Source organism: Chelonia mydas, chromosome 7 (genome assembly GCF_015237465.2).
Source record: "Chelonia mydas isolate rCheMyd1 chromosome 7, rCheMyd1.pri.v2, whole genome shotgun sequence".
Lineage (NCBI taxonomy): Eukaryota > Metazoa > Chordata > Testudines > Cheloniidae > Chelonia > Chelonia mydas.
This window is the reverse complement of record NC_057853.1, coordinates 40,928,680-40,948,029: the sequence shown is the minus strand read 5'-3', so window position 1 is coordinate 40,948,029 and position 19,350 is coordinate 40,928,680. Positions and strand designations below refer to the sequence as shown.

The following is a 19,350-nucleotide window of genomic DNA, read 5'->3' as shown; positions in this document are numbered from 1 at the left end:
GGAATTAGCTCTCCAGCATATGGAGCACCTCCTGCTGGCCGGTGTCTCGCCTGCCACTGGCCCCCGTGTCCCTTCCGGACTTCAGTGCCCCTTTTTCCTCAGGGTTCTGCCCCCAGCAGTAACCCACAGTCTGGGTCTCCCCTCCCAGGGGAACCCCCAAACCTCTATCCCCACCTTGCTTCAGTGGCTACTGCCAGTCACCTCTAGCCCCCGCTCACTGGGGCAGACTGCAGTCTATAAACCACTCATCACCGGCAAGGGGGTTTGGAGCAGCTGCCTCTGCCTAACCCTGGACTGTACCTCTGCAGCCCCAGTACCTTCTTTGGCCTTTGGCAAGGCCCGCAGCCTGGGGATTTGCCAGGCTGGAGCTTCCCAACTCCTCTTGCCTTTCCCCAGCATTGTTCTCTCCCAGGCAGCCGGGTCCTTCTCTCTCCAGGGCTAGAGAGAGACTGACTCAGCTCCTGGCTCACAGCCCTTTTATAGGGCCAGCTGTGGCCTGACTGGGGCATGGCCCCAGCTGTGGCTGCTTCCCCAATCAGCCTAGCCTTTCACAGGAGCGGGGCAACTGCCCTGCTACACCAGAAAGAAGCATGTGAAAACTGGGACAAAGCATTCTCTGTCAAGGGGATCTAGCTATGGACAATCTTCCAGAGGAGAAGAGGCAAATCTAGAGTGTGACCATCTTTAGGACATAGTACAAAACCTTCCTCTTTGAGAGAGTCTTTCCACCATAAGTGACCTTCACAAATCCAAGCCTGTACTGTCTCCCCCTCTTCCCCTCCTCCCCCCCCCTCCAAAAAAAACTTACCCCAGAATTCTGTTCCTGTAAAGGGGAGAGAGCCAGAGACTCCATGAATTCCATTTGGGACTCTGCTATTGATTTTTACGAGGCAGGTGATCAGCCTATGGTGCTGGGCTGCAACATAAAACACTAACATTGATAACAGCAAAATAATGTTGCTCAGAAGCTCCCTACTATTGAGAAAGCTGAGTGGATCATTACTATACTGTTCTTGTATTTGTTTTACTGACTTACTGATGAGGGAGGGGACCTCCAAACACTTCTGGGTCACTCTCTTCATGCTATTAAATGTGAATATTCATGAAGCACCTTGCTAAGGGACATTGTCAACATATTCCTTACAAAATAGAACAGATCCCAGAATAGTTCAAAACAACTTTTAGAAATTAGTAGTCTTGTTAAACTGATTTTTGCTGAAGAGCTGTTTGTTTGTTTGTTTGTTTGTTCCCCCACCCCCCTTTTTAAGGGCCAACTTGCAGTGTACACTATTGCAAATAAACTCCCCATGTGCATGATGGAGAAAACCAGTATACGCAGTTAGCTTTTATAGAAGGGGCTATAATAAGCCAGTAAAAAAGATGGAAAAGTCATTGATGGAATCCTTAAAGGTAAGATCTGCCATATGGAAAACTTGTAAACTACCTTGCATTTCTATAGAATAATAGAAATGTAGGGCTGAAAGGGATCTTGAGAAGTCATCAGGTCCAACCCTCTGTGCTGAGGCAGAATCAAGTAAATTCAAACCATTCCTGACAGGAGTTTGTCCAACCTGTTCTTAAACAATTCCATGATGGGGATTCCACAGCCTCCCTTGGAAGCCTATTCCAGAGCTTAACTCTCCTTATAGTTAGAAATTTTTGCTAATATCTAGCCTAAATCTCCCTGGCTGCAGATTGTCCTTTGTTCTTGTCCTACCTTCAGTGAACATGGAGAACAATTGATCACACCCCTCTTTGTAACAGCCCTTTACATATTTGACACACTACTCCAGCTGAGGCCTCACTAGTGCGAGTAGAGCAGGACAGTTACCTCTCATGTCTTAAAGAAGACATCTCAGAATTATATTGACATTTTCCACAAGTACATAACATTGTTGACTCATATTCAATTAGTGATCCACTATAGCCCCTAGATCCTTTTCAGCAGTCATGCATTTGATTTATTTCCTTCCTAAGTGTAGTACTTTGCACTTGTCTTTATTGACTTTCATGTTGATTTCAGACCAGTTCTCCAATTTGTCAAGGCTGTTTTGAATTCTAATCCTGTCCTCCAAAGTGCTTGCAACCCCTCCCAGTTTGGTGTCCTCCGCAAATTTTATAAGCATACTCTTTGTTCCATTTTCCAAGTCATTAATGAAAATACTGAATAGTACTGAACCCAGGATTGACCCCTGTGGGCCCCCTAGATATGCCCTCCAAGTTTGACAGTGAACCATTGATAATTACTCTCTTGAGTACGGCCTTTCAACCACTTGTGCACTCATCTTATTGTAGTTTCATCTAGACCATATTTCTCTAGTTTGCTTTTGAGAATGTCATGTGAAACTGTCAAAAGCCTTATTAAAATCAAGCTATATCATGTCTACTGCTTCCCCTTATCCACTAGGCCTGTAGCCCATCAAAGAAGGAAATTAGGTTGGTTTGGTATGATTTGTTCTTGACAAATCTATGCAGGCTAGTCCTTATAGCCCTATTATCCTGTAAGTCAGTGTTTCCCAAACTTGGGACACCGCTTGTTCAGGGAAAGCCCCTGGCGGGGCAGGCTGGTTTGTTTACCTGCTGCGTCCGCAGGTTTGGCCAATCGCAGCTCCCGCTGGCCGCGGTTCACTGTGCCCGGCTAATGGGAGCTGCGGGAAGCGGTGCGGGCTGAGGGATGTACTGGCTGCCGCTTCCCGCACCCCCCCCATTGGCCAGGCACAGTGAACCACAGCCAGTGGGAGCCGCGACTGGCCGAACCTGTGAATATGGCAGGTAAACCAGCCAGCCCGCCAGGGGCTTTCCCTGAACAAGCGGCATCCCAAGTTTGGGAAACACTGCTGTAAGTGATTACAAACTGTTTAATAACTTGTTCCAGTATTTTCCCAGGGTATTGAAGTTAGGATGACTCGTCTATAATTCCACAGGTCCTCTTTCTTTTCTTCTATCAAATTTTAAAATGCCTAACAGTTTTGACTTTTTTTTTTTTTTTTAAACATGCCCTTTTTCTTATCTTCAGTATTGAGACTGGTGTAACAGGCTCTAATTCATAATTTGTCGTTTGAATAAAAAAATCTGTTTACCTTAATATTAAATTTAAAAATGTGTGTAGGAATTTATTTAAACTACAACTATATATTTTAAGCTTGCCATATGTATAATGTTAACCTGGAGAGACCCACAGGGAACACCAGCATTTCATATTTATTTTTCCTTGCTTGGTGCTATTGATCAGATTTTCCCATTGCCTCAGTAAAAGTGGCTATTGGTTTGTGTTCTGGTTTTAATTTTCCTCACTGGCAACTGAGCACTTGTTTCTTGTCTAAAGGGAAAGAAACAGGAAATGGCAATGAATGAGCTCAAGCTGTTCATAACAGTGTGAGGTTAATTTTTACCCTTGAGCATGTGTTGCAAGAGACCATACGTTAGTGTTTTAATTGAAAGATGGTTTAACTTACTCTGGTCGTAAGTACTGGCCACCCTGGATTTCTGAGTCAGAAGTCTTAGTTCTGTGAGTTCTCCAAACAAAGTTTTTACTTGGCTAACCTTGCCGTGGAAATAACCTTAGTTAAGATAAAAACATTGACATTTGGCTTTACTCCTATCCATAAAGCAGTTTAAAGAAACTCTGGATGGAAATTCTGTTTAATGGAGACCTCTCCCTCCCCCCACCTATCATAATTCAAGAGGTGGAAACTGGACCTGAGCAAAACAGTGGCTTTAGTTTTCAGAGGCTTGAAGACTTCTGTATGTTTTTGGTCATGTGTTTAAAACCTGAAATGCTAACGATTATAATTCAAACTCGGAAATTTGAGAGAAAACTCAGCCAAAAAATGCCAAGTTTGGTTTTGGGTAGAAACATTGTGAAGCCACTAGCTGCTTCATGGTTTTTGCTCAAACCCTAAATTGATCTAGATCCGCTCAGAGATTTGCAGATTTTGGCAAACAGTTTGAAATGTCCCATGTTTCAGGTTAATCAAGTAAGTTGCTCACTGTAATGGTAAAAATTCCTGTTCCCTAAAGAAAAAAATAGTGTGTTTGGAAAATTATTTTAAACTACAATTTCCACTTTTAGCCTTTAAGTTGGAACTGGCCAATTTGCTAACAAGTTGCATGATTTGTGAATGTGGGGGGAAGAAAGATGGTCTTTTAAGACATTTGACTAGTAAATGCAAGAGCTGTTTTGATCTTGCTCTGATCATGCTTTCCGGGTGACTTACCATAAGTTACATGACTTCTTTGGTTTCCCCCATCTCACAGGAGGGTTGTGAAACTTAATTCTTGAATATTTATAAAGCTATTTGAGATCCTCAAATGGAAGCAGCTAGATATATTTTTTAAAGTGCATTTAGGCCCCTACAGTTGGTGAGACTTTTTTAAGTTAAGATGTATTAAAAACTAAAAAACTCTTCTGACAAAGCAAATAGATACTCAGGTAAAGCATCTCTGAAATATTTTAGCTTGGGACACCCATTCTGATAACATTGGGAATAGTTGGCCACTACAAGTAGTAAACTCTGAAAAACAGTACTTAACTTTCTAAAACTGTTAGCCTATTGAGCTAAGAAAGTGGCCCTTTTTTTTTTTTTTTTTTTTTACTATTAATTGAACACAACAATACATTTAATTAATTAACTAGAAAGATTTTGGGGAATGGTAAATCCAGCTAAGTGTTTCTGACCCCAATTGATATCTTTTTTTATGTCGTGTGGAAAACCATTCTTATAAGCTATTCCTGACAACTGTCATGCCAGGGGTCCGGACGGGCCATAAATTTTGGTAGGGTTTTTTTGTTTCTGTTTTTTTTGTTTTAAACTTGACCTTAGGTGATTGCAAGGATGGATTTAAAAAATCAGCTTCTGCAGTTATGCCACGTACATACTATCAAAACAGTGTGAGGTTTATCATAAATTACTTTTAGTATTGACAGACTGGGTTTATGCCAAATATTTAACAGCCATTTGAGGTTAAAGGTGAGTGCATGGAGAGCGCCAATGTGAGTTTGGGATTCATAAGGCACTGAACACAAGTAACAGAAAAATAATTCTGGCACTGGATTAAGATGGCCAGGCTGTGCTGCAATTCTTTGTACTAAACCAGTAAAAAAATAGTAAAGGAAGGCAACCAGAACTCTAGGGATTCGAATAATTACTCTGAAAGCTTAGCAAAAAATGGTGCATGAGTTATTTGAAAAAGAAAACTAGAGAGATGTTCAGAGTTATGCAAGTCCCTGATAACAGCCAGAGAATGAATGCAAGAGGGGGTTCCAGGTAGGGGCAAAGTGTTGGGGGTACAGGAGAGGGGTGAGGTCTCTGGGAGGGAATTTGGTGCAGGAGGGGATTCTGACCTGGGGTAGGAGGTTGGGGTGCAGGAGGGGTGTGAGGTGTAGGTTCCAGCCGGGAGGCGCAGCAAGACTCAGGTAGGCTGCCTGCCTTCATGCCATGGCCCCACACTGCTCCTGGAAGCGGCTGGCTGCTGGCATGTCTCTGTGCATAGCCCACACCCTCAAGTGCCACCCCCGCAGCTCCTTTTGGCTGGTTCCCAACCAATGGGAGCTGCGGGGACAGTACTGGGAGCAGGGGCAGCACACAGAGCCTCCTCTCCCTTCTTCCCTCCCCCCACCGCCCCTACCACGGGTTGCAGAGACATGCCAGCAAGGGGGTCTCTGTGACCAAACCCATCACAGAGGCCTTCGCTGCTTCTCCTGCAGAACATGGTTTCCTTTGCAATGTACCACTGCTGAAGTTCACACAGTTTGGTGGGCAATAGATGTGTAAAAAATGCTAGCTTCCCCTCTGAGTCTCTTCTCTTCCTTTGCCACATGGCAAACCTCTTCCAGCATCAGTAAATGATTTTGTTTGTGCTTCTGCTTCTTTACTGAGAACACTCTCTGGGAGGATTCATCAGGAACATGAGTCATTTCCACTCTGTTGCTGTTCCTGACAGTGCAGGAATTCCAGAATAGTAAAAATAGTTACTACTTGCCATCCATAGATGGTGCTTTATAATGGTAATTATAAGTGCTTTATAATGGTAATTATAAAAGTGCTTTATAATGGTAATTAAGTATCAACCCAGCTCTGTGCATAAGGAAACTGGCAAGTAACTTAATCTCTCTGCCTATGTCATGTACCAGGTTGGTGGCAGAGCCTTGGGTCTCCCCTAACTCCCATTCCAGTGTCTTACCTGTTGGAGAGAGTATGTGGTGCACACAAAGAATAGAGATAGGAGTGGGTGAGAAACACAGGATTCCCCCAATGAATTTAGAATCTCTAATGCGAGTAAATTAATTGCTTTTGTGATTTGAAATAACAAAAATGCTTGACTGGCAGATAAGTCACACTCAGGTGTTAAACTGAATGAGAAAGTTGGCATAAATTCTACATGTACCCCTTAAGAAACAAACTTCACATGTAACTTATATATGCCATCTGTCAAAGATTTTGCAGTGTAGGGCATATCAAGAGCAATTTTATATGCAGAGGAAAAACATCCACATCATTCTTCATCAGAGTGAATCAGTTCTTTTTTAAAAAAAAACACAAAAACTCTCTATCTGAAGCACCATAATACAGCACTAACACTCAGGCACTAACATTCAGGCTGGTATCTCTGCATTGTTGGTTGAAAGATATTAGAAAAATATAATACTCAGCAATGTTGGAAAAGATTGAATGCGTGAGCGCCACAAGAGAATATTTGTAAGGACATGTTTATATTGTGAGATTAGAATATAGCTGTTGCTACATGTTCGCTAATATCTCTGTAACTACTTTTTTGGGAATTTAGGGAGACAAGATGGGTGAGGCAACTTCTGTTGGTGAAAAAGACAAGCTTTCTAGCTTGCGCAGAACTCTTCTTCAGGTCTGGGAAAGCTATTCAGTGTCACAGCTAAATACAAGGTGGAACAGATTGTTTAGCTTAAGGAGGTAACACATATTGCAAGAGATGTTTTAAGGGGACGTAGGCAGTTAACACCTCTGCAGTCATAGGACAAAGGAGGGTTAGTGGGTTATAGATTGTTGTAATGAATCCTAAATCCATTGTCTTTGTGTCCATGATTTGTAGTGTCTAGTAAAGTCATGAATTTAAGCTCCCAGACTCGACTTTTGAAGGCATTGTGCAGGTTTCCATTGAGGATGAGGACTGAGAGGTCAGAAAGAGGGATCACTTTGTGAAAAGTGTTTGCCTGCAGGTGATATGGTGGTTGTTGTCTTTGATCGTTTTTCTGTAAAAGCTCATTTGAGAGTGTAATGGGTGTATTGTATTCCTCCACATAGTTGTTACTGAGGCATTTAGTGCACTAGATGAGGTATACCACATGTTGTGATAGGCATGTATAGGACCAATGGATCTTGTGAGATGTATTGATTTATCATAGCAGTGGAGAGATGTCTGCAGGTTTTGCATCTGATGTTTTGCAGGATCTGGTGCCACTTTGATTTGGTGGGCCCTGAACTGTGGGGAGCTTGCTTCTGATGACGAGCATGGCAAGACTGGGGGGTTGTTCAAAAGCCAGTTGAGGGGGTACGGGAAAGATTTCTTTCAGGGTGTGGTCCCCATTGAGTATGGTTCGTAATTGTTTAATGATACCCCATATGAGCTGCAAAGTGGGGTGGTAGGTGACAACGAGGGATGTGTGATCAGAGGGTTTTTTCTGTATTGAAGCATGTTCACTCAGAATATTTGGGTGTTCTGTTCCAGGATGCAATCTCTATTCTGGTGGAGTGTCCTCCTTTTGGTGAAGGCAGTTTTAAATGTATTAAGGTGTATATCCTGGAGTTTCTTTTCTAGCATATCCTGTGGTACCTGAGTGCCTGACTATAGATAAGATTTCTTTGTGTGTCTGGGGTTGTTGCTGGATTTGTGAAAGTACATGTGGTAATCCGAGGGTTTCTTTTATATAGTTGTCTGTAGGGTTCCATTATTGAAGCTGATTGTGGTATCCAGGAAGTTGATGCTAGTGTAGCAGTATTCTAGAGACAATTTAATGGATGAGTGGTGGTTGTTGAAGTTTTAGTGGAAATCTGTTAAGGAGTTTAGGTTGTCTGTCCAGAGGATGAAAATATCATCAACATATCTCGGGTATGACATTGGTTTTGTGGTGCATTTTTGTCCAATAGTTATTCCTAGGGATCTATGAAGAGGCTGGCATATTGGGGAGCCGTTCTAGTGCTGGAGGCTTTTCCCAGGGTTTGGACAAAGTGTGTGCTTGTTGAATGTAAAATTATGGGTGAGGATTAATTGGATGAGTTTGGCAGTGTATTTCGGGTGGATATCTGAGTGTTGTCCATTGTCTTGTTGATATTTAAGGCTGGCAGTGATGCTGTCATTGTGAAGGATGTTGGTATATAGGGAGGTGACCGCCCCGGTGGCAAGGCTGTTACTCCGAGGGTGGTGGTTGATGTTGCAGAATGTCTGGAAGAAGTTTGTTGTGTTTTTGAGGAAACTGTCCCTTTGTGTGGGTAATGGTTTGAAGATGGTTTCTAGGAGTCCCAAAATGTTTTGAATACATAATCTTTTTTTTTTTTTTTTTTTTTTAGTATTTTGTACACATGACTTCTGTCTAGAATGTCTATCAAAGGCTTGGTAACATAGAGAAAAGTGATTCTACTTAATATGGGGGAAAGAGTTGTTCCCAACAAAACACTTTGACAGAAATAGCTTAAGTCCTGTGGTGTTGTTTGGCTGATTATTATTAGCACACCTTCTCTGTTACGCAGTTACCTAAATGACCAGGATGCCATAGCTAGCACTCTGTCAAAAAATTGGACAAAATGTTTATTACCTAGTAATTTGGCAATAGAATGTTGTGAACTAGCTAGTTGATCAAGTAAGGAAACTAACTTCAACTTAGTCTCCACAAACAGTGGCACATAGCAAACCAGCGTTTTATAAAAACAAATGTAATTTCCTTTTACAGTTAAGAGAAGCGACCATACATGAGTTTGTCCCTTTTTTTTCCTCCTTGGATTGGTCTGAGCTACTACAATGTTAAGTTCAGTACAAGAATAGGCATATAAAAAGGAATCAAGGTGTCGGGGGCAGTCACAAGCAGGCTGCAACTTAGGCCTTGTCTTCACCACTAAAAAGGTGTGTGTTTTCATGTGGTGTTTTTTTTAAACTTCATGGTAACCAACACAGATGAGCTGTCCTGAGGTAAAAACACTGCGAAGACCTGGCCACTTCAGTTTTACCATGAGGTAAACTTGCTGAGATCAACCTATGGAGGAAATATAGAGCTGTTTACCTTACAATAAAACTGAAGTGTCAGGTCTTTACTGTATTTTTTATCTCTGGATAGCTCATTTGTGTTAGTTACCCTGAGGTAAAAAACACACACCTTTTTTAGCAGTGAAGACAAGGCCTTAGTTTAAGTACTATAATATGGGGGTTTGGTGGGCAATGCAGCTGAACTGTGAGTTATATCTATATCACAATGCTGGTAAGAAAGGCTATTGTAAGTCACATAAGCAAAGAGGACAACTAGACACCAGGGCATAATTTTGTCAGTGAAGTCAATCTGTGAAATAAGAGCCAGAAATATCTTTATTTTAAAATAAGTTAGTTTCTTAAAAACACATAAAACATGTAGCAAGACCATATGTGAAGTACTTAAATCTTCTTGTGCTGGGATTTGTGTGACTATTTCTGTATGTTTACAAACAAAATTATTCTCATGTATGAATCTTTGTGCACTTGACTCCTTTCCCTCTTGTTCCTTTTGAGTATGTGCTTAAAGTATCTTGTAATGGGTCTTTGTGGCCAGTCTTAATTTGCACTAGCCATTCGCTTAATAAATAACAGTACAGAGCCTTTACTTCTAATTTCACTAGTGTTTATTGGCTGCCAGCCTATTAGGCTACTGGAAAACTGAGACATGAGGCCTCAGGAATTGGTAATAGGAGCTCAGAGCCTCTCAAATTGAGGTCAGTTATTCAATTTGCCTGGGTTGTCAGTAGTGAAAACTAATCACCATCTGATAGCTATTCAGTTGCCAATGTGAAAATGGTTGTAGGCATACATATGTTTTATTTAAACTGTGATAGGAAACAAGACAGGCAGAAGGCTAGGAAATACTTTAGGCAGAAGCTCAGCAATGAAGCAGAGGGCAGGATAATTCTAAACATAATCTTGTGTTTCTTATTAAAGTTCATTGTTAAAAGAAAGTGATTTCCTGTGATTGTTTTTTACCATTGTTGGGTGATGATGATGTGCCAGAACTTAATTCATTTTGAACTAGCATAAAGAAGAAATATAAATGCCAAATTTAACTGTCCACAAGATTTTCAATCTAAGTCCACACAAAATAGCCTGAATGGATGAAGCGTTTCATTAGATTTCAAATCACAGAAAACAATAGCAGATTGGCTAAATGCATACATTTGAGCTACTTTATAATTAAAGCATAAAAGGCCTTTGCTTGAACAACCTAGGCATTGTGATTTATGTATCAGTAAAGAAGACTACATAGGAAGTCAGCTATAAGTTGGGCTTCTAAACAATGATCTTTCAGAAACGCTTGAGGACCAGGCACAGCAGTAAAAAGGTCTGCGGAAAATGGGAGACTTCCACTGAGTATCTAACTCTCTAGACTGAAAAGGTTAATCAGGGGTAATAATTAAAAAAAAAAAAAAAAAAAAAAAGTTCTGAGACCCTAACACCCTGTACTCTCTCCTTGGTTTGGTACTACTGAAAGAAAAAAAAGAAAATGCCAAAGCAATCCTTGGCTTGCCTATGTTGAGACTGCCAACAAGAGTGCTATCTGTGATGAGTATTCCTGTCTCTCTAATGCAAACTACTAGATAGTCATTGGATAGTGTAATCAATTCTGGTTGCATCCAAACTGCACAAGATCCAGATCTGACAAGACCTCAAAACACAGGGTCTAAGACCATTGTCTGCAATCACCAAGAGGACTGTGAAGACTTTGGAGTGGGAGACGGCTTGGAAAAAACAAACAGAACACCTGCATTCTGACTGATTCAAGCATTCCATGTTTTAATGGGAGATCCACAATTTTATTAATGGAAAAAAGTTGTGTTGGGCTTCTGAAAGTTTGAGAACCACTGTCCAAAAATCCAAAATGTGACTAAAATGAGTTTGAAGCTTTATATCTCTGGTCTTGAAAGTACAAATACACACAACCACATCACAATAGAAAAGATTAAACTATCCATGTTAGGGTTCAATCATGCAAAACATTTAATGCTCCCTAGGAGGTGCTGAGCAGCTTCCTGCTTGCATTGTCTTTCAGTAGATTTGAGTTCACTCAGGACTGGACCCTTAAACAGCTGTTTTACTGTTCAAATATGTGATAGTGAACAATAAATGGTAACAAAAATAGAGCTGGAATGGCACACAGGCTCCTAAGTGTTTTTGCATAGCTGAAGAATGTTACTGTCGGTCTTTGTTAGTCTCTAGGGTGCCACAAGTACTCCTGTTCTTTTTACAAAAACCAGTGTGACTTTCAAGTGCCTCTTCTTTTTCAGTTTTGGGACCTTTGTGGCTATAGGGGTCACCATCTTTGTGGTGTTCGTAGTCACTGTCATTCTGTGCTTCACCTGTTCATGCTGCTGCTTGTATAAAATGTGTCGGAGGCAACAGCGTGAGTATTTGTTTATATTAACTTTTATCTCTCTTCAATGAAGTTTTTTGTTTTTAGTAAATAGCATCATTGTCAAACTAGCACAACTCCTCCTCTCCCCGCTCCTTCCACACACCATCACCCAGAATACCAAAAGTAAGCATTTTGAGACACTTCAAACTCTGATGTGGTTATAGGAATCGCTGAATATTTTTGGACATAATTGTCTTTCCCTGTTTTCAAATGTTTTTTCTTTAGTGAGCAAATGTTGGAATAATTGATTCCTTTAAACATTCTTCCCTATGGCAGTCTCTGCAAGAGAGGGGCCATGGGAAATATATCAAGGTCCAAACAGTGCAACAGTAACTGTTGCAATTACTGAAAGGTCATTAGTGCCAGGAGATTAAACAAACCTTCTGAGAATGAGAACTACTTCCTCTCCATCTCATGCTACGTTAAAACAAGGAATCTTGATGATCTGTCTTTTGGATTATCACTGAGGAACAGATTATCTAAATCATTTCCTGAGCTAGCCATATTATGTCAATTAAAACAAGAAATTTTTGTTAATGGACAAGCTGTGTTGACTATGACTCAAAGCGTACTGTACCACTTTGTAAGTCTTAACTCCTAATTTTCTACTCTAGACATCCCACTAACTTAAACATGAGGGCTGGAGGTACTAGTCTCTGAATATGTTGGAGAAATCTGAACTGGGGTTTCTCCCTGGTGTTTACAAAGACAAATCAAACAGTGATTTCCCTTTTGGGAATAGGAAAGAATGTTCAAAATATTCCATATCTTCATTACTTCTTCTGGATGTCTGCTTGACGCATCAGTAGTAAATGCTTCTTACTTTTGTATGTTTATAGCTGTAGTGACCACCACAACTTCCACCACAGTGGTCCATGCACCATATCCCCAGCAGCCCGGGATACCACCTGGTTACCCAGGGGCACCCTATCAAGGATATCATCCTGTACCAGTCCAGCCACAACATGGAATGCCAGCAGCACCTTACCCAACACAGTATCCTCCACCTTATCCAACGCAACCTTCAGGACCACCAGCCTACTCTGAGACAGTGGCAGGTAAGGCCATAGCAAGAAGAGCAAAACACAATTGAAGAAGAGAAACTTCATGTTTCTTCTTTCTTCACTAAGCTCACTAGGAAGACAAATGCATTTGTAACAAATCGGTGTTAATTCTACACATGAGCACCACCAGTCTGTTTGTCGGGGCACCCTTTCTTAATTAACATGCTTGGCTTTCATAGACTAACACTAATACTTCACTTCACAAAGGTGATCTGTTCTTTGTATTTATCCAAAATGGGATTTTTAAGTAAAATAGATTAAAAATGTACCATTTGATTCCATTCTAAGGGCATGTCTACACAACAAAATTAAGTCCACCTAATTTGCGGCGGCATATAGCTGCTGCAGTAAGTATATCGCTTCTGTGTGTCTATACTTTGCTCCTTGTGTCAGCTGTGCGCTTCCTCACCAGGAACGCTTGCACAGACTGACCTGTCGGTATGGGGCATTGAGGGATGGCTTCTGAAAGCCAGCACCAGTCGACGTAAGCAACGTTGTGTCTACATTGACACTGCATCAACCTAACTACATCGACATTGACTCGGCATTTCTCATGGAGGTGGAGTTAAGTCGGTGTAGTAGGCAAGTTATGTCAGTGAGAGCAAAATTTTAGTGTAGACACTTTTATATAGGTTAATATAAGCTGCCTTGTGTCAGCCTAACTCTGTAGTGTAGACCAGGGCTATAGCTCCATGTACAATATGCGTCTCTTGCCAGTCATCACTGTTAGGATCACTTACAAATAGAAAATTACAATTTTTCTATGGAAGAAGGTTCACAGATGGCTTACAAAGGCGGCTTCAGCTTGCTTGTAGTTTAGAGGACAGATGCTCATCTTTCAAAGTGCAATTAGGCTGAAAATTCACTATAAAATATCTGTGCACCTTCCAACTAGATGAAAAGACTTTATGTAAGTATGGATATATTTTCCTATCCTGAGTAGCATGGAAAACAAGCCCACTTAGTAGCTCTTTCAAAGTACAGTATTTTTAATTCAGGATGCTCAGTAAATAAAATAATTTAAAGAAAAACAGCAGAAACAAAAACATCAGGAAGTGTAGACAAAGGAAAAGAGAGAACTTGTGCTGGAATTTAGAATTGATTGGGCAGCGCTCTACAGAAAAGATGTTTCAGATGACAGAATCAGCAAAAAGCAGATTCCTCTGTACCATTCACGATGAAATCGAGAGAGGAGGCCAGTGCTTAAGCAGGGGGAGCAAGGAAGAGAAGAGAAGTTTTGGGAACTAGAATTAGAATCTAGAGAGAGTCTTGAAAACAAGGAAGGCAGCCTTGAACTGGATTGTAAAATACAAGTCCTTCCAGTGGAGATGAAAGACTGAGATGCTATGGTTGTGCTGCTTTGTATATAAGAGGAACTAGGCAGCAACACTGAGCACAAGTTGGGACTTGAGGAAGCTGTAACAAAGGAATTATGATAATCATAGCAAGGGGAGATTACCTGAAAGATCATGTCATGCTCTGTGATCATCATATCTCACAACAGCTATGTTTCCCTGGAACAATTAAACTGTTTATATCAAGGATGAGTCTGAGTGCTGGAGACAGCTTACTCAGCAACTACCCCATTACTGTGGAAGCTGTTCCTGGAAGACATCAGAATTGCCATGAACCTCAGCACCTTCAGATAAAACAGAATGTCCACGTTGACATAACCTTATATAACACCAGCCAAAAAAGTTCCTGCTGACTAGGGGATGTAGGGGGGGAAAAACACGTGAGCTTAAATTAATTTGAAAAGTGCTCAGCTAAAACAGTCATAAACTCAAAGGAGACTGGATTAGACTGTAGAGGCAAATGAAAGGTCTGATTTGACGCTCATTTTTTTTGTTTTTGTCCAAGAAAAGAACTGGTTTTTGAGATGTCTGGTGAAGGAAGTTGAATACACTTGCTGAAAATGTTATGCAATGAGAAAAATCAATATTTGGGGCGGGGGGAAATAAATAACGTAAAATGCTGATATTTTTGTCTTGGGTAGAAAGTTGAGAGGGTTTTTTATTTAAAAAAAAAAAAAAAAAAAAGAATTTTAAGTAACTCCTAGTTGATGCTATTAACAATGTGAGCATCTCCCCAGGAGGATATTCTGTTTCTCCTCCATCTGAGGAATATCTTTCAGTCCTTTATCTTCTCATCCAGTGGCTTATTTTCACTTACCTACATGACATTAACTTTTGCCTGTCTCAGTATGTGCACTGCTGCCCTCTAACCAATGGAGTGTTGGACCTTCTTACTGGTATTTGACATGCTACTCCCTAATGAGCTGCAGCCTACAGCGGAGGATGATTTATTATTTAAGTCCCAAAAACGTGCTTGATCCTACAAAGGGAAATGCACATAGCCTGCTGCAAAGAGCTTCCAGGCTCAGTTCTCTAAGTGTGAATATTTCTCAAGTTATCGCTAGTAAATTATTCTCCAACACAACTAAAATGCAACTTAAGCTGAATCTTTGACTTATTCAATAGGAACTAGAGCAGGGGTAGGCAAACTATGGGCTGGATCCAGCCCTTCAGGGCTTTGGATCTGGCCCACGGGATTGCCCCCCTTGGTGCTGCAGGCCCCGCGCCGCTCTCAGAAGTGGCCGGCACCACGTCCCTGGGGGCGGGTAGAGGGCTCCATGTGTTGCTCTTGCCTCCAGGCACCGCCCCCTGCAGCTCCCATTGGCCGGGAACAGGGACCCGCGGTGAATGGGAGCTTCAGGGGAGGTACCTGGAGGCATGGCAAGGGCAGTGTTCTGGAGCCCTGGGTCCCCTCTCCCCCTCCAGGGGCCGGGCAGGGACGTGGTTCTGGCCGCTTCCTGGAGCGGCACGGCATGGGACCAGGACAGGCATGTAGGGAGCCTGCTCTGGCCCCAGTGGGCGCCACTGCCACCCCGGAGATGCTTTAGGTAAGCAGTGCAGGGACGGAGCCCTAAGCCCCCTGCCTGCACCTCGCACCCCTCCTGCACCCCAACTCCCTGCCCTGAGCCCCCTGCCGCACCCTGAACCCCAACCCCCTGCCCTGAGCTCCCTCCTGCAGTCTTCACCCCTCCTCTGCCCCAATCCCTTGCCCTGAACCCATTCCTGCACACCGCACCCCCTCCTGCACTCCAACCCCCTGCCCCGGCCCTGCATACAATTTCCCCACCCAGATGTGACTCTCGGCCCAAAAAGTTTGCTCACCCCTGAATTAGAGCTATCATTGAAAAGTAAGTATAGAATGAGAACACTAATATGAGATACCTGTATTGTGTTTTGTTTTTTTGCAGTTGGTGCTGGAGCGCCCTACCCAGTCAATCAACCCCCGTACAATCCTGCTTACATGGACCCTCAGAAGCCCACCTATTGAATGGATTTTCTATTATGCCTCTGTGCAAAACTTTTTTGTAAAGTATAACGTGTGCTGTTTAAACCATACAGCTGTAGCACATTTTCGTAAAATGCAGCAGTCCCTCGTCCCTCTGTAAAGAGAGAAATCTAAATCAGTAGCTTTTTAAAATACACTGAGCTCAGCAAGAAAAAGAATTATCACTTGAAGTTCACTCCATACCTCAGGCAAATACAACAGGAGAAACTTGCTCAAATTCCAGTGACAAAAGGGTGAAAAGGGAATAGTTCAGATATAAGAAGCATGGTAATGTGTATTGTGCAATAATTTGAAGGGTGGGTTCAAAAAGAATGATCAGAAATAAGTTAAACAGTCGTAAGCACCCAAAGCTGTAGCATTCATGTGCATATTATTAAAATATAAGAACCTAACTGTCAGAAAACTTTAGTAAAATTTGATCTTCCTGTTTTCAAGTTAACATGATGAATTAAGCTACACTTAACTTAGTGATTTTAAAAGGGAAATTTCCTTTGCTGGAATAGAATTGTCTTCAGAAAGGGATAGTGGAACATGTTCTTATAGCTTTTTTTCCACACTGGTTGCATTTATTTTGTGCCCATAAGGCATGCGCTTGATCTATTCCTTTCCAATTTTAAAACTCAAAACGTGTCAAGTCATTAGGTGTCTTTTCACTTCCTTTGTTTAATTCTCTGTTATCCCTGGCAAAAAACAAACAAACCAACCCTCCATTGTTCAATTAAATAAACATGTCAAAAAGCTGAAAACCTAAGAACGCTGCATGAGAATTTTTGCTTCATTATTGCAAGTTTTGACTACGTTTTGATGATGATGGAAAAAAATTTCACCTTGACGGAACCAAGCATTGTCCCTGTGATGAAAACACTGCTTCTCAAACTTGCAGAAGAACAGTCTGGCCCAGTGCTAAATCCTGCTCACTTAAGAGAAAGGGAGATGTGCCTCATGTGCCTGCCAGCAAGATCAAGCCCTGGACATCTTGAGTGTGGTTTTTTACACTAAGATAGGAACTTTATAAGGAAGACGCCTCTTCCAATAAAATTAAATCTTGACTTAAAAAATACTGGGGAAAAAAAAATCTCAACATGCTGTACAGCAAAGACCAAATCCTGCTATCCTCCCAATTTCCACGGAGTGTAATGGGAGTTTGGACTAAGTAAAGATGGCAGGATTTGGCCCTAGAGATGCAAAGGAGCTTACTTCAGGGAAAATTGCACATGTACAGGGAGAAAAATTGTCTATCATAAGTGTCTTGTTAAAATGTTGACTTTTATAACCCATCGTAATTGTGACCAGTCACAGCATTACTTTCAATTTTAGAATTTATTTACCAAACCAGTCACAATTTTAGACACACTGCACAATCTGATTTTTTCAAAAGCCCTCAACAACTCTTCTCTAAAATTGAAATAGGCTTTTATTGTCCAGTGATGAAACTAATCAATTAACTGTTACTTCAGTGGAGCTGAACTGATGGAATATTATGACATTACTCTCATTCTGGTTTCATTTGTTTAGAGATGTTTACAAGCTGCTTGTTTTGGGGTCCTGTACTTGTGATAGGTTAAATATAAATATATATCAAGTTTGTTTGTACAGACATGACCTTGTCACTGATAGTGTTGTTTATCTTGCCTCTAACTGCAGAATTCCTGTGGCTGAAACTAACTTTCAAAAACAGCTTTGACTATACTTCAACTTAGTATCAGACAGTAGGAATAGAAATTAAAAGGCAGTCTATGCTTGGATTTTTCAACCTTCGTTTGAGATGGCCTCCAGGGAATTTCACAAACTTTCAGCAAGTGTCCAGCATTCCGATAGGAGACTCTGTGTCTGCCTTGTTACATAGCACCAAGGGGAGCACTTGTGCTAATAATATTAAATGGGGCCATGAAACAGGCACAAAGAGGGAGTTGAGTTATACAGTGCACAGTGCATTTTCTTCCCTGCTTCGCAACCAGAAGATGGGGTAGCACCTCACTGTAAATACTGCACTTTTGGAGCTGTGTGGGAACAGCTGGAGAGGAGGGGGAGACAAGCTGAGAAGTTTCTGCTGGGGTATGTTCCTCTAGAAATCCCGTATGTCTTATGCCAGATAACACTTCAGAAAATAATTCCTTTTCTGTAGCTTCTACCAGTGTGGGTGGCTGGACGATTAGGAGTGCAGAGGTGCAGTAGAGGGGACCAAGATCATCACAGAAACCAGATTAGACAGCTGCCAGGGTAGAGGCTGAACAGAAAGGGGCAGCTATTCAGCACAGATGACCTGAGGCCCTCAGAGTTGGGGCTGGGATTTTCCATAGTAGTTTGGTTCTTTGATTACAAAGCTGGGGCCTCTGCATTTTTGTCCTTTCTTCTGCTTAAAGTGGTAACTCCAGTGAGGTGTGGTACAATTTTGGACATAACTATTCCTCTTGGGCTTTCCCATTTAAGGGAAGAGCATGGCACAAGGTGAACTTTGTGTGTAGGCATATATCCTGCCTATGTGACTTACAATCCCCTAGCCCTGAGAAAATAGTCCATATACAGAGGATCCATAGTAGAGATATTGTAAACCAGATACTGTACAATGGACAGTCAGGATAATTTCAGGATGGTGAGAGAGACATGCTATCTGAGGATAGGAGAATATCATGTGATTAGGGGTAGGATAAGAACTGCATGTGTGGTATCCTTTCCTCACTATGTATATATTAATGGGAGCTGTATGTTAGTAATGAAGAATTGCTTAATGAATTAATTACTCCTGGAGCTGGACAGGGTGAAGGAGGAGGAAATGGGTGCAGATTTGTACATTTTCCTGTTTCATAGTGGAAGTACTTAACTCAATTTCTCATTCTTAGTGTATAGTGAGTATTAATCATAGCTAAAAGATGGACATTGGACCAAAATCTGTTGTTTCCATGTAACCCAGTGAATTCTGTTTCTATGTAACTCATGTAGTTATGTTAATGGTGGGTGTAATTAAGAGCAGAAAGTCTTATTTTATGCATTGATAACACGTTAGTCAAAAGTAGCTTATATATTGCAAATGTAAAACTGATAGTGTTAAGGGAGAGGGGGGAATGGAATTCAAACTTTACATGTTTCAAAAGTTGTGTTTTTATAAACTCTGTAAGTGCCTTTATTTCAAAAAGTAGTGAATTAAATACAGTAGAATATTCTGTTGTACTAATATACCATATAATTTAGGGTTTTTTCTCAATTATAACCTTGCTTTGTAAGTAGTTTGTAGTTACACGTGAGAAGTATTCAGAAGAACTGGCATAAAGTCTGTACATCTATTTATAATAAATGCAAATGTCTGAAGTA

The 19,350-nt window shown here is 41.3% G+C and overlaps 1 protein-coding gene and 1 long non-coding RNA gene across 2 annotated transcripts in view; one reads left to right on the top strand and one right to left on the bottom strand.

Annotated features, from left to right (window-relative positions):
• The window catches only part of SHISA5 (shisa family member 5), a 55,488-nt gene extending 36,138 nt beyond the window's left edge, over positions 1-19,350 (top strand). Inside the window, exons 4-6 of the mRNA XM_007055589.4 lie at positions 11,490-11,605; positions 12,457-12,675; positions 15,944-19,350. Of these exons, the coding sequence (XP_007055651.2) occupies positions 11,490-11,605; positions 12,457-12,675; positions 15,944-16,023 (415 nt within the window). The 3' untranslated portion in view covers positions 16,024-19,350. The remainder of the gene's footprint in view (positions 1-11,489; positions 11,606-12,456; positions 12,676-15,943) is intronic.
• On the bottom strand, positions 8,491-15,669 carry LOC122466773. Its single transcript, XR_006292572.1, has 2 exons — positions 14,141-15,669; positions 8,491-9,520 (listed from the first exon to the last, which is right to left on the bottom strand). It is a non-coding gene; the product is annotated as an uncharacterized LOC122466773 (long non-coding RNA).